The sequence below is a fragment of the Nicotiana tabacum genome, chromosome 18 (assembly GCF_000715075.1).
Source record: "Nicotiana tabacum cultivar K326 chromosome 18, ASM71507v2, whole genome shotgun sequence".
In the NCBI taxonomy this organism is placed as follows: Eukaryota; Viridiplantae; Streptophyta; class Magnoliopsida; order Solanales; family Solanaceae; genus Nicotiana; species Nicotiana tabacum.
In genome coordinates this window covers 120,143,174-120,156,006 of record NC_134097.1, presented here as the reverse complement: position 1 = coordinate 120,156,006, position 12,833 = coordinate 120,143,174, and the positions used below count along the sequence as shown (strand labels likewise).

Sequence of the window (12,833 nt, the reverse complement as noted above, 5' to 3'; positions counted from 1 at the left end):
CTAACCTACAACCTTAATGCTCGATCTCCACAATTCCCTATTTAGGGCCATGTCCTCAGTAACCCTATGTCGCGCCATATCCTGCCTGATCACCTCTCCCCAATACTTCTTAGGTCTCCCTCTACCTCTCCTCGTACCCACCACCGCCAGTCGTTCACACCTTCTCACCGGTGCATCAGTGTTCCTCCTCTGAATGTGCCCGAACCATCTGAGTCTTGCTTCCCGCATCTTGTCCTCCATGGGGGCCACACCCACCTTCTCTCGAATATCTTCATTTCTAATCTTATCCTTCCTTGTATGCCCGCACATCCACCTCAACATCCTCATCTCTGCAACTTTCATCCTCTGGATGTGTGAGATCTTCACCGGCCAACACTCGGTCCCATACAACATAGCAGGCCTAACCACTGCCCTATAAAATTTACCTTTTAGTAACAGTGACACTTTCTTGTCACACAGGACTCCCATCGCTAACCTCCATTTCATCCACCCCACCCCTATACGGTGTGTGACATCCTCGTCGATTTCCCCGGACCCCTGAATAAACGACCCCAGGTACTTGAAACTACCCCTCTTAGGGATGACTTGAGAATCAAGCCTCACTTCCACTCCCGCTTACGTCGGCTCTGCCCCAAATTTGCACTCAAAGTATTCCGTCTTCGTCCTGCTCAACCTGAAACCTTTGGACTCAAGAGTATGTCTCCAAACCTCTAACCTCTCGCTGACGTCGCGTCGTATCTCGTCGATTAGGACTATGTCATCAGCAAATAGCATGCACCATGACACCCCCTGAATATGATGCGTTATAGCATCCATCACCAGGGCAAATAGGAAAGGGCTGAACGCAGACCCTTGATGCAACCCCGTAATAACCGGAAAATAATCTGAATCGCCTCCTGCTGTCCTAACCCGAGTCTTAGCTCCATCATACATGTCCTTAATCGCTTTAATGTAGGCAACCGGGACCCCTTTAGCCTCTAAGCATCTCCAAAAGACCTCCCTAGGAACCCTGTCGTACGCTTTCTCTAGATCGATAAACACCATGTGGAGATCCTTCTTCTTATCCCTGTATTGTTCCACCGTCCTCCTAATAAGGTGGATAGCTTCTGTGGTAGATCGCCCCGGCATGAACCCGAACTGGTTGTCTGAAATAGACACTGTCCTTCGCACTCTCATTTCTACCACTCTCTCCCAGACTTTCATGGTATAACTTAGTAATTTAATACCCCTATAGTTGTTACAGATCTGGATATCGCCTTTGTTCTTATACAACGGGCCCATTGTACTTCACCTCCACTCTTCGGGCATCCTATTAGTCTTGGATATAACATTAAATAACTTAGTAAGCCATTCCAAGCCTGCTCTACCCACACACCTCCAAAGCTCAACCGGAATTTCATCTGGTCCGGTAGCTCTGCCCCTTCTCATCTTACGCATTGCCTCCATGACCTCATCGACCTCAATGTCCCGACAATCACTTAGTTCATGGGGGCTGTCGGCGTTCCTCAATTCACCTAGTACAATATCCTGATCCCCTTCCTCATTTAGAAGTTTATGAAAGTAGGTCTGCCATCTCCTCTTTATCTGGTCATCCCCCAATAAAACTTTGCCGTCCTCATCTTTTATGCACCTCACTTGGTCCAAATCCCGAGCCGTCCTCTCTCTCACCTTAGCGAGTCGGAGTAACTTCTTCTCCCCGCCTTTGTTCCCTAGTTCCTCATACAAACGAGCAAAAGCTGCCGTCTTTGCCTCCGTCACTGCCATCTTTGCCTCCTTCCTAGCTACCTTATATCTCGCAATGTTCGCTCTCTTCTCCTCCTCTCCAGTGCTCCCCACTAACCGCAGGTAAGCCACCTTCTTCGCTTCCACTTTACCTTGTACAACTGCATTCCACCACCAGTCTCCTTTGTGGCCACAGGTGCGGCCTGAAGATACCCCTAACACCTCTCTCGCCGCCTTCCTTATATAGTCAGCCGTCGTCGACCACATAGTGTTTGCGTCCCCACTACTTCTCCAAGCTCCCATTGCCGACAACCTTCCTTCCAACTCCTGGGCTTTAACCTTAGTCAAGGCGCCCCACCTAATCCTCGGGCGGCCTCGTACTGACCTCTGTTTCCTTCTTATCATAATACTAACGTCCATCACCAAGAGCCTATGTTGCGTTGCAAGGGTCTCACCTGGGATAACTTTGCAATCCTCGCACAACCTTCTGTCGCATCTCCTAAGGAGGAGATAGTCAATTTGAGTCTTCGCCACCGAACTTTGGTAAGTAACCAAATGCTCCTCTCGCTTCGGAAAACTCGAGTTTGCAATCACTAGATCGAATGCCTTGGCAAAATCCAGCAGTGAGATGCCCCCTCCGTTCCGTTCCCCGAAACCAAAGCCGCCATGCACCTCAGTATAACCACCTGCAGACGACCCAATATGACCATTGAAATCCCCTCCTATGAATAACCTCTCTGAAGGCGGAATACTACGAACAATGTCATCCAACCCTTCCCAAAAACGCCTTTTAATCTCCTCATCACAACCTACTTGCGGTGCGTACGCGCTAACGACGTTTAAAGTACACTCACCCACCACCAATTTAATAGTCATTAGTCTATCATTCACACGCCTGACCTCTACCACCGACTCCCTAAGATGGCTATCTACTAGGATACCCACTCCATTCTTACCCCTCACGACTCCAAAGTACCACAACTTATACCCATCCGCTTTTCTCGCCCTCGATCCGACCCACCTAGTCTCCTGGACACACGCTATATTAATCTTCCTCTTCTGAAGAATCTTCGCCAACTCTATAGACTTACTCGTTAGCGAACCTATGTTCCATGACCCGATTCTCAACCTATAGGCTCCCTTGCCCCCTCTACCTCCCCTGCCTCCCGACCCACCCCCTGACCCCGAGCCCACTCTTTACCCCACACTCTGCCCCACCTGAGGACATGCCTTTAATCTATCATCCCAGACTGCCGCCACTACACCTACGACAGATCTACAAAAGACTCGCTAGTGCACCACGGACAACGAATCAAACTAGAAGGAAACAAGTGACTACCTGTACACCTATTGAATGATTTAACTATTGTGAACTAAAGTAACATCAATTTAGCTAACACCAAAAGGAAAACAGTAGAACGGGAGGTACCAATTCCCGAGAACTAAACCTGTGTTGATTTACAGCCCTCGATATACTTGCAAGCTCACGCACTGCTTCCCACCGCCCTTTGCTGACGCTCGTCCAGGTTGCTCTCCTTTGCTAGTGCTCGTGCGCCCAACTTGTCTCCAACCACTTCGAGAATTCCCCTGAAAACACAGAAAATACCACGACCCAAAGACCAACAAGGGCTATCACCGCTACCACTGGTGTAGCACCGAAAGTAACTAGCAGCCGAAATTAACTGAAGAAAAACAACAAGCAAGCTTCTGAAATAGGCGAGGAGATCCGGCAACATAACAGCAACAAACCGGTGACCAAACGAGAGCAACTCGATAGCAATGGACAACAATTCAATCCGCCAAATTCCAGAAATTCTTAAGCTAAAATCAGAAATCAAATTAGCAAAGAAACAAAATCGAAAATCTTCCCTTATTTCTGGTTTTTCTTGTTTATTCTTTCAGCCCTTTCTAAAATTTCAAATCTAGATTTTTATTCCAGATCTGTCAGGTTCTAGTGAGGGGGTGAGAGGAAGAAGTCAGCGGCAGCTTCCTCAAAGGGGAGGAATCGGGGAAGAAGATAACAATTTTGGGAGAAAGCAGCGGCCCCAGAAAGAAAGAAAGAAAACAAAAATAAAAGACAAGATCTGAAAGTGAAAAATCAGAAACATATCTGTGCTTTAAACTTACAATGATACGGCATTAGCGAAAACAATGAGAAATCAGAAAATGCGCGTTAAACTTACAGTGAATTTCGCCGATCCCGATCCGAAAGCAATAGCTCGTGCTTGTGAGGAAGAAAGTTGAAAGAATAGAATGCCGGTGAAAGGTAAATAAGCTTAATCAAAATTTCCAAAGTTCTTAACTCTGTAAATAAGCTTAATCACAAAGAAAGAGATGGAAATAAATTTCAATACGCGTGAAGATTGTACTTTAACTCTGTAATTTGATGGTCAATATGTTAATATATGTATTTCTTTTATTTTAATAGCTTATTGCCGCCAATGTCATCATTTACTGAAGAGAAATTCCAGCTGACGGAGGAAGGCAGTTGCACCGATATTTCATCACACTTCATTTAGAGCTCTCAATTTTTCTTGAGCAAGGTGTTAAGAAATTAACATACTTATGCATTTGATTGTGTTTTTATTTCTTGCTTTTCGTTTTCAAATGCGGAAATAATGTTTGAACAAAAATATCACTACTTAACACACTACGATGGAGTTTGAAAAGTCCGTACAGTGAAATATGAACTTCTGATCAATATTAGAACAAAATATGTGTGTCATGAACTCCGGATTTAATTATTTCTATATTTCAGTTTTTTCAGCAGCGAACAGCACAGAAATTATAGTCCATGTAATTTAGAAAATCGAAAATCAATTGGTTTGCTTCACCTGTTTTCTTTCGCTCGCCGGCGCGACGGAACTGAAAAACCAACGTTGCAACGTGACGGTAAACTCCGGTAGCGTTCAACACTCTCTAGAAAGAACTTCCTCGATGGCTCGACGGAACCCTGACTTCAATGCTTCTGCATTCCAAATTGTGAATAAATGATTGGTATGGTTGAACTTTGAGGAGCTTGCTGTGGAGATAGGTTTTCGGTTCGTGAACCGAATGTCTCACCTGGCGACTCCAGACTTGAGTCCCGGAACCACAGTCATTCAACGGGATTCGAAATGCCAAGGCTCGAAGACCTCTGGGACATGGAACACGAGTAAAGAGATGATGATGGTTATGGTTTCTCGTTCAAATTCTGCGCAATGGTGGGATTAGTTACTGAAAGTACAAGGGGTTGAATTGTTGATTTTTCTTCTCTGTGTTATAAGCTGTTGACTAATTTACCAGTTAGTCGATTAGATATAAGAGCAGAATAGTAATAACTCAGAAATAAAGTACAACAATTAAAGACACCAGGATTTTCAGTATTTGAAGTTTCTCGATTACAAGATGGTTGATGTAGCGTTACACCAACAACTTTGTCACTATATGTCACTTCTCTCTTTTTCTTCTCTCACTAATTACACAGCAGATCTAAAGAGAACTACAATGCTAGTTTGGACAAGAACAAAAAGAGTGATAGTGGTTCGTTCAAAGGATGTCTGCTTCAAGCCTGGAACAGATGTATATATACTTCGTGAGACCTTCTTGACTTTTGATTGACATGAATCTTGAGAGATTACAAACCCAAGGGAGTTGATCTTTGAAATGAATTATTAATTGGTTCTTTCCAAGAATAAGGTCAAGTTTTCCTTAATCTTACTTGACTTGTGGCCTTGACAACTTTTCTTCCGCTGGGCAGATCTTTCCGTTACTTGAGTGATCAACGATGGATCCCTTGATTTCGGCTTTAACGATCTCCAGTGGAGAGTTTTGCAATCTTGTCTTCCTTTGATTTGGGACCTTCCTATAATAGCTTCCGTCAATCATCTATATTGATTGATTCTTCTTTTGAATCTCCGCTTCTTCTTCCTTTTTCATCTCTAATCATTGATGCTTGTCCTTTCCTTTGCTTCTAGTGCTCTCGTTGATAGACTGTTTCCTTAATCCATACTTGAATGATAGGGCATCTTAATTCCTTTGTTTTATCCCTTGGGATCCTGCACCAATAGTGATATACTCCCTCCGTTTCAATTTATGTGAACCCATTTGACTGGGCACGGAGTTTAAGAGAAGATTGAATACTTTTGATCTTGTGGTATAAAATGAGGTATATATATATATTGTGTGGCTATAAATCATTGTGTAAAGGTAAATTATTTCCAAATAAGGAAAGGGGTCATTCTTTTTTATACAGACTAAAAAGGAAATAGATTCACATAAATTGAAACAGAGGGAGTATTATTTTTCATCATTGAAACTTATACTTTACAATTATATAGTGCGAATTTTTTTTATTTTGTGTCTCACACGATTGACAATATTGGTGTTTTTGTCTCACAATTTTGTCAACCCAAAAGTGTAAGATATGAGTCCATAAATTTGTGAGCTAAAAAGAAGGGATTTTTTTCTTCCTATTATCCTATATAATATTTGAAACTTATTTAGCAAACTAGTACTAACTTTGTATATTACCCTCCTTAAATAAGGATTGCTTACAATTTATATACAATCCACTATTAGTGCCTTAAATTAGGGGATTCAATTACACCATTTTCCTTTTTTTCTCCTCTCCTATTTCCTTATTCTCTGTCATCTATATCCATATACAATTCATTATTAGTGCCTTAAATTAGGGTTTCATTATTCTTGTCATCTCTCTATGTACAAACATTGTGTCTGGTGCCTTAGATCCACTTGTTTTTGTTCAGGTCTACACATTAATACGGTAGAATCTTTTACTGCTACAACCACAAAATTTCTTTCCTCTAAATTAAAAACCACACATCCTCAACCACAAAATTTCTTCTTCTAATGTCACAAATTCTACCTTCTCCTAAGAAGCATATATTTTTTCTAAGACAAATATATCCTTGTACCAAAATTTATATTTTTCAAATTAATTTAAGCTCCTTTTCCTTCTTTTATTTTTACCATGTTTTTCTTCTATTTCTATTTCCAATGATTTTTTTTTAAAATGCAAGACAAGTCTTTTTGTCATTACGGAGGCATTGAATAATAAAGTTAGAGATGAAATTACTGAGAAATATTATAATGTATGAATAACTTTATTTATTATTTCATGGTAGATTTTTGATGAATAATTATTTATGGAGTAGATTTTAAATTTATACTGAATAATGTATTTTGACTATCTAAATCATGTGAAAAACAAGCAATTATACCAGATACTCAATATTATTGCTTTGGTGTAACTATATGTAATATTGATTAAAATTTTAATGTATATATTTTTACTTTTTGTTTATATTAATTAAAATAGAAATAAAAAATTAATTAAATTCTCTTATAATAACTATTTAAATTAAATTTTTCTCTTTTAAATAATTATAAATTGAACCTTGCTAGTATCCTTATTTGTAATTTGATACTCAAAAATACCTTTTAGAAAAATTGGTCAAAAACAAACTAATGAATTGGCCAAACACAAACTGTTATTCTCTAAAAGTATTTTTTCGAAAAAAATTTATGACAAAGGGCATATTTTCAAAACGAGCAGTTTTTGGCACATGACCAAATGGGCTCGCATGAAATTCATGTCCAAAAATCATTTCAACTTCCAAATAATCTTATCTAAATTTCAACTTTAAATATTCACTTTTCAACTTCAACCAAATATCATCCAAACGACTATTAATAATTTAAAGTACACATTCTTTTTATTCCTTCTCACTTTTTTCTATTAGATCACGTCACATAATGATATAAATATATACGACCAAAGGTTGTGGTGGGATGACAAGTACTCCTCTATCCTTAGCCATAAGTCTTAAGTTCAAGCCCGTGAAATGAAATCGCCTTTGGTAAGGAATGTTTAAACTCCAACAGTGAAACTTTCCAATGCGAATCAGGATAGTCCCAAAACAACACCAAGTGGCTCTAGATCATCAATTGCATTGAGCCGTCCCTGCTTAAAACTTTAGCTGGAACAATCAAATTATATTTTGTGAAAAAGAAAAAACCTAAAAAAAAAAAAAAGCAAACATGTTCAACTAGAAGAATGAAAAGAAAAAGGTAATATAGTTGGTCAGACATTGTTAAAAGGCTTACGTGGTTTTCCACATTAACCCCATGATGGGATATTGGAATCTGGGAAATCATGCAATTGGACATCATAAAAGACGACAACCATTTTATTTCTTTAAGTTAAATTAAACTAAAGAGGGCTGGCCTTGCTCCTCTATTCAGACTTGCATAGGAATATGAGACGCTCCATTTGAAAGTCAAGCCTTTTTTCCATTTGTCATCATTTTTAACAGATCTCTGTTGCTCTCTAAGCTAAGAATAACAGTGAAAAAACAAAGAGAGAGAGAGAGAGCGCTATGGCTTATGCTGCTGTGACCTCTCTTATGTCAACTCTTGGATTGCTACTGCAATCCAATTCCCGTTTAAATCTTCCCAACGAAGAGCAAACTGAATCTCTTCACAAAAGAGTAAAAGAACAGATTCAATCCTTTCGCCAAAAAGTCGGTTCACTGCAAGCGCTTCTTGAAACATTGGAGAAGAATATCAATGATCCTAAGACAATTGAACATTGTGAAGTCAAGATCAAAGATGCAGCACATGATGCAGAATATCGAATTGAATCAGTATTGGAAAAATTTTACAAGGCTCAAAATGAAAAAATTAGTAGAGAAGCTTATGAGGAGTTTTGCAAGAGGTTGCAAAAAGCATCTGAGTCCATAGATTCCAATTCCAGAAAGTTAACTGAAAGTATGAAGAGTGGTTTGCAGGCAACTAGTTCACTTATCCAAAGTTTTGATTTACCAGAACATTCTCCACAACTTGGCAATAGCATGGTTGGACATGAAAATGAACTGGAGGATGTGAAGTGTAAACTCATGAAAATCTCATCCGATGAAAGAGAAACTATGGCAATCACAGGTATGGGGGGCATAGGCAAGACAACCTTTGCTAGAAAAATTTATGATGATCCAGAAATTAAATCACATTTTGACATTCTAGCATGGGTTACTGTGTCAAAGGAATACTGTGTTAGAAAGATGTTGCTGCAGCTTCTTCATTGTATTCCATCAACGGAAGAAGTACGCCGTGAAGCAAGGGATGATGGTGAGCTAGCAGGCAAATTGAAACAGAGGCTGTGGAAACGCAGGTACCTAGTTGTCATCGACGATATATGGAGCAGCAAAGCTTGGGATGATATAAGTCTATGGTTTCCAGATTGCAAAGGAAGTCATATCCTACTTACCACAAGGTGCGGGAATGTGGCCAGTTATGCTGCTCCAGGTAAGACTCCTCATCACATGTCTTCTCTAAGTCCGGAGAAAAGTTGGGAACTATTGCAATCGAAGCTTCTTGAGAAAGTAGAGCTCTCTCCAGAATTAGTAAAAATTGGAAAGAAAATTGCAGAAAATTGTCATGGAATGCCTTTGACTATTACTGTAGTTGCTGGAATTCTATCTAAATGCAACAATGCATTAGAAGGATGGAAGCGAGTAGCACATGATGTAAAATCAGCAATATTTAAAGATCTTGGTAGACAATGCGAAAAGGTCCTTGGGTTAAGTTACTACTATCTTCCTCAACACCTAAAGGCTTGCTTTCTATATTTTGGAATTTTTCCCGAAGATGAAGAAGTTGATGTGAGAAGATTAGTGGAGCTATGGGTTGCACGGGGATTTTTAAAGGAAGCTGATAATAAAAGTTTGGAGGACATAGCTGGAGAATGTTTGCAAGAACTTATAGATAGAAATCTGGTTCTTGTAAGCGGGCAGAGTTTTTGGGGAGAAGTGGAAACATGTAAGATCCATGACCTCTTACATGAGTTATGCTTAAGACAAGCTCGAAGTGAGAACTTCCTACCTGTTACAAAAAGTAAACCACTGAATCGAGTCACGTGTGTCTCCCGATCATCTGTACAGGATTGTCTAATGATTGTTCGCTCAATTAGCGATTTTTATTGGTTAAACTCTCTTCGCCGTGATCAAAAGAAAATACGCACTATTGTCTATAAAGGTGAACGCAAACGTGCGGAGAGAGAAAGATTCGAATTCAAGATCTTCAAAATGATCAGAGTATTGGACTTGAGAAAGTTATACTTTGATAATGGTATTCCAACTTCAGTATTTGATTTAGTGCACCTAAGGTATCTATCCTTGTACATTGAAAAACATGAATATATCCCTCTTTCCAAACTTCAAAATTTGCAAATTTTGATTGTTGAAATAGGAAAGAATTGGGCAGATAAGATGCCTATAGAAATTTGGAGGATGCCACAGTTAAGGACTGTACGCTTTGTCAAGACAGGATGGCAATGTCCTCCCAATATGCCAATAGGTGAAAGGGAGCATACGGTTTTACAACACCTACATACTTTAACTGGTGTTGGTGCTGCATGGTGTAAAAAAGAAATCTTTGCATTAATGCCTAACTTGAAGAACCTGGAAATTGTGTTAGGCGGAGTTACTCGCGATTTGTGGAAACGTATTTCCTGTTTGCCTCTAATTGAGGTACTTAGAATTATAGTTGGAAAAATTGATTATAGTGCCTTTTCCCTGTACAGATCAAAAGCACATGCCGATTTTTTGAAATATCGAAGCACTTTTCCACCAACCCTTAGAAGGTTGACATTAGGTGGGACATGTCTTCCTTGGGAGGCTATGGACATAGTTGGCATGTTGCCTAACCTCGAGATACTGGAACTGGAAGACGATGCCTGCGGAGTTAAACCTAAGACCGCGTGGAAACCCTCCGAAGAAGGGTTTCCTCAATTAAAGTTCTTGTCACTATGTCATATGCTTTGTTTCACAGAGTGGAAGGCTACAGAAGATCATTTTCCTGTCTTGGAGAGACTATTTATATCTCATTGTCCGCGGCTAGAAGAGATCCCACAAGAATTTGCAAATATTTTTACACTTCAATTGATCGAGTTACATGACTGCTGTATTCACCTGGCCATATCAGCACAGCAGATTGAACAAGAGCAAGAAGCCACTTATGGAAGCCAAGTGACAAATGTCCATACATACAATTGTGGACAAGGTAAGATCATCCATGTTTGATCGTGCTTTGACAAATAGAACATATCACCAAGCTTTTTAGTGAGTGTTAAATATTTCTTTCTTCTGGAGTTTTGATTTGATCAACTTCATCACTAATGTGTTAAAATAGCTATCGACTGAATTGAAGGAAGAGGAAAAAAGGGAGAGGAGAGGGGGCAAATTTTAAAATGAATAAAACCTCTGAACATATTTTGATGAAAAAACTACACTAAAGCCTTCTAATCCTTTCATTTCTCTTGTGGCCGTTTCAACGACAATAACAACAACAAACCCAGTGTGATCCCACAAGTAGGGTCTGGGGAGGATAGTGTCTATACAGCCTTACCCTTACCTTGTGAGGGTAGAGATATCTTGTGGCTGTTTCATACGGTAAAATTTGATGCACATTGCTTAGTCTCCTGCACTCCTCTCTTCTCTTTAACTTGACAATTCGAGTACAGTAGAAGTTTTTTAATATGGTTGAGGAAATATTAGTACAATGTTTTTTTAAATTTGACATTTCGAAACACTTGAGTTATTTGAATTGCACTGAATTCTTAGAGTAACTTTGTTACATTTGGCATACCACTTATACACCAACTTTTATAACAATAATATCATTGGGAATGATTTAACACAGAAAGAGCTAGAAATATATTGGTTTTGAACTTATTTATTACTAGTATTTTTTATATGCGTGAAGATTATAATTTAACTGTAATTTGATGGTTAAGATGCTAATATATTGGTTTTGAACTTATTTATTACTAGTATTTTTTATATGCGTGAAGATTATAATTTAACTGTAATTTGATGGTTAAGATGCTAATATTTGTACTTCTTTTCTTTTTAATAGCTTACTGCTTCCAATGTCAACATGTACTGAAGAGAAATTCCTGCTGACTGAGGGAGGTAGTTGCAACCATACTTCATCAAACTTCGTTTAGAGCTTTCTATTTTCCTTGAGCATGGTGTTAAGAAATTAAGATCCTTATGCATTTGGTTGTGTTTTTATTTCTTGCTTTTCATTTTCAGTCGTCATTTTTTAATGCGAAAATAATATTTGAACAAAAAATACCCCTACTTAACACACTAATATATTCAGAATAAAATATGTCAGAGGAAAATGTGTGTCATGAAATCCAGATTTAATTATTTCTATATTCCAGTTTTTTTCAGCAGTGAATAGCACAAAAATTATAGTAAAGGTAATTTTAGAAAATTGAGAGCATTCAAATCAAATTTGGTTGCTTCACCTGTTTTCTTTCTCTCGCCGGCGACGGAAGCGAAAGTTGCGACGTGACGGCAAACTCCTGTAGCGCTCAACAATCTCTGGAAAGAACTTTCCCGATGGATCGACGGAACCCTAACTTCAATGCTTCTGCATTCAAAATTGTGAAAATTAATTGGTATGGTTGGACTTGTGTCACGAGTACAGAGGTCAGAGATGATGATAGTTATGGTTTCTTATTCAAATTCAGTGCAACTCTTTTGAGTGTTTTCACATGTACTCCCTCCTTTCATTTTCTCCAGTTTAAACTTTAAACTTCAGGAGCAATTTTGGGAGTTCGAACTAATAAAAATTTAAATTCCACGAATTGTTTTCGGAGACATCTGAAACTTCAAAATAATTCATGGTATTTTAATTCAAAAAGCTTTTAAATTAGTGACTAATGTTTGATAGCAAGAAATGGCTATTTGCCCATTTTTCCGCCTATTTATATATATAATATAAGTAATGTTATTATCGATTTTCTTTTCCTAAAGTTCAAGAAAACAAAAAAAAGAAGCTTAATTTATTTGTAAAAAGGCTTAAATTACAAATAATTAAATCATAATATCCCCTCCGTTCACTTTTAGTTGTCTAATTTTGACTTTGCACTCCCTTTAAAAAAATAAATGAAAGTACGTATTTTACAATTTTACTCATAATAATGATAGCATTTTCAAAAGTCTTGAAACATGATTTGGGGAATGAGTAGTTAATAATACAGGTAAAAGAAGGAGAAAAATTATCTTTCTCTTGATTTAGTATAGTGGATAAGTAAAAGT

At 38.6% G+C, this 12,833-nt stretch overlaps 1 protein-coding gene and 1 long non-coding RNA gene across 3 annotated transcripts; one reads left to right on the top strand and one right to left on the bottom strand.

The window, feature by feature from the left end:
• Positions 1–7,386: 7,386 nt before the first annotated feature.
• On the bottom strand, positions 7,387–12,449 carry LOC107830723 (uncharacterized). Of its 2 annotated transcripts, none has more exons than XR_001658199.2 (2): positions 12,038–12,449; positions 7,387–7,697 (listed from the first exon to the last, which is right to left on the bottom strand). It is a non-coding gene; the product is annotated as an uncharacterized LOC107830723 (long non-coding RNA). The 2 variants fall into 2 exon arrangements; XR_001658201.2 differs by having other exon boundaries at positions 7,387–7,687.
• Positions 7,744–11,795, top strand: LOC107830722 (putative late blight resistance protein homolog R1A-10). The gene is made up of 2 exons (XM_016658353.2): positions 7,744–10,782; positions 11,638–11,795. The coding sequence occupies exons 1-2, from the start codon at positions 8,103–8,105 to the stop codon at positions 11,682–11,684; spliced, it is 2,727 nt and encodes a 908-aa protein (XP_016513839.2). The 5' UTR covers positions 7,744–8,102; the 3' UTR covers positions 11,685–11,795.
• Positions 12,450–12,833: the final 384 nt, after the last annotated feature.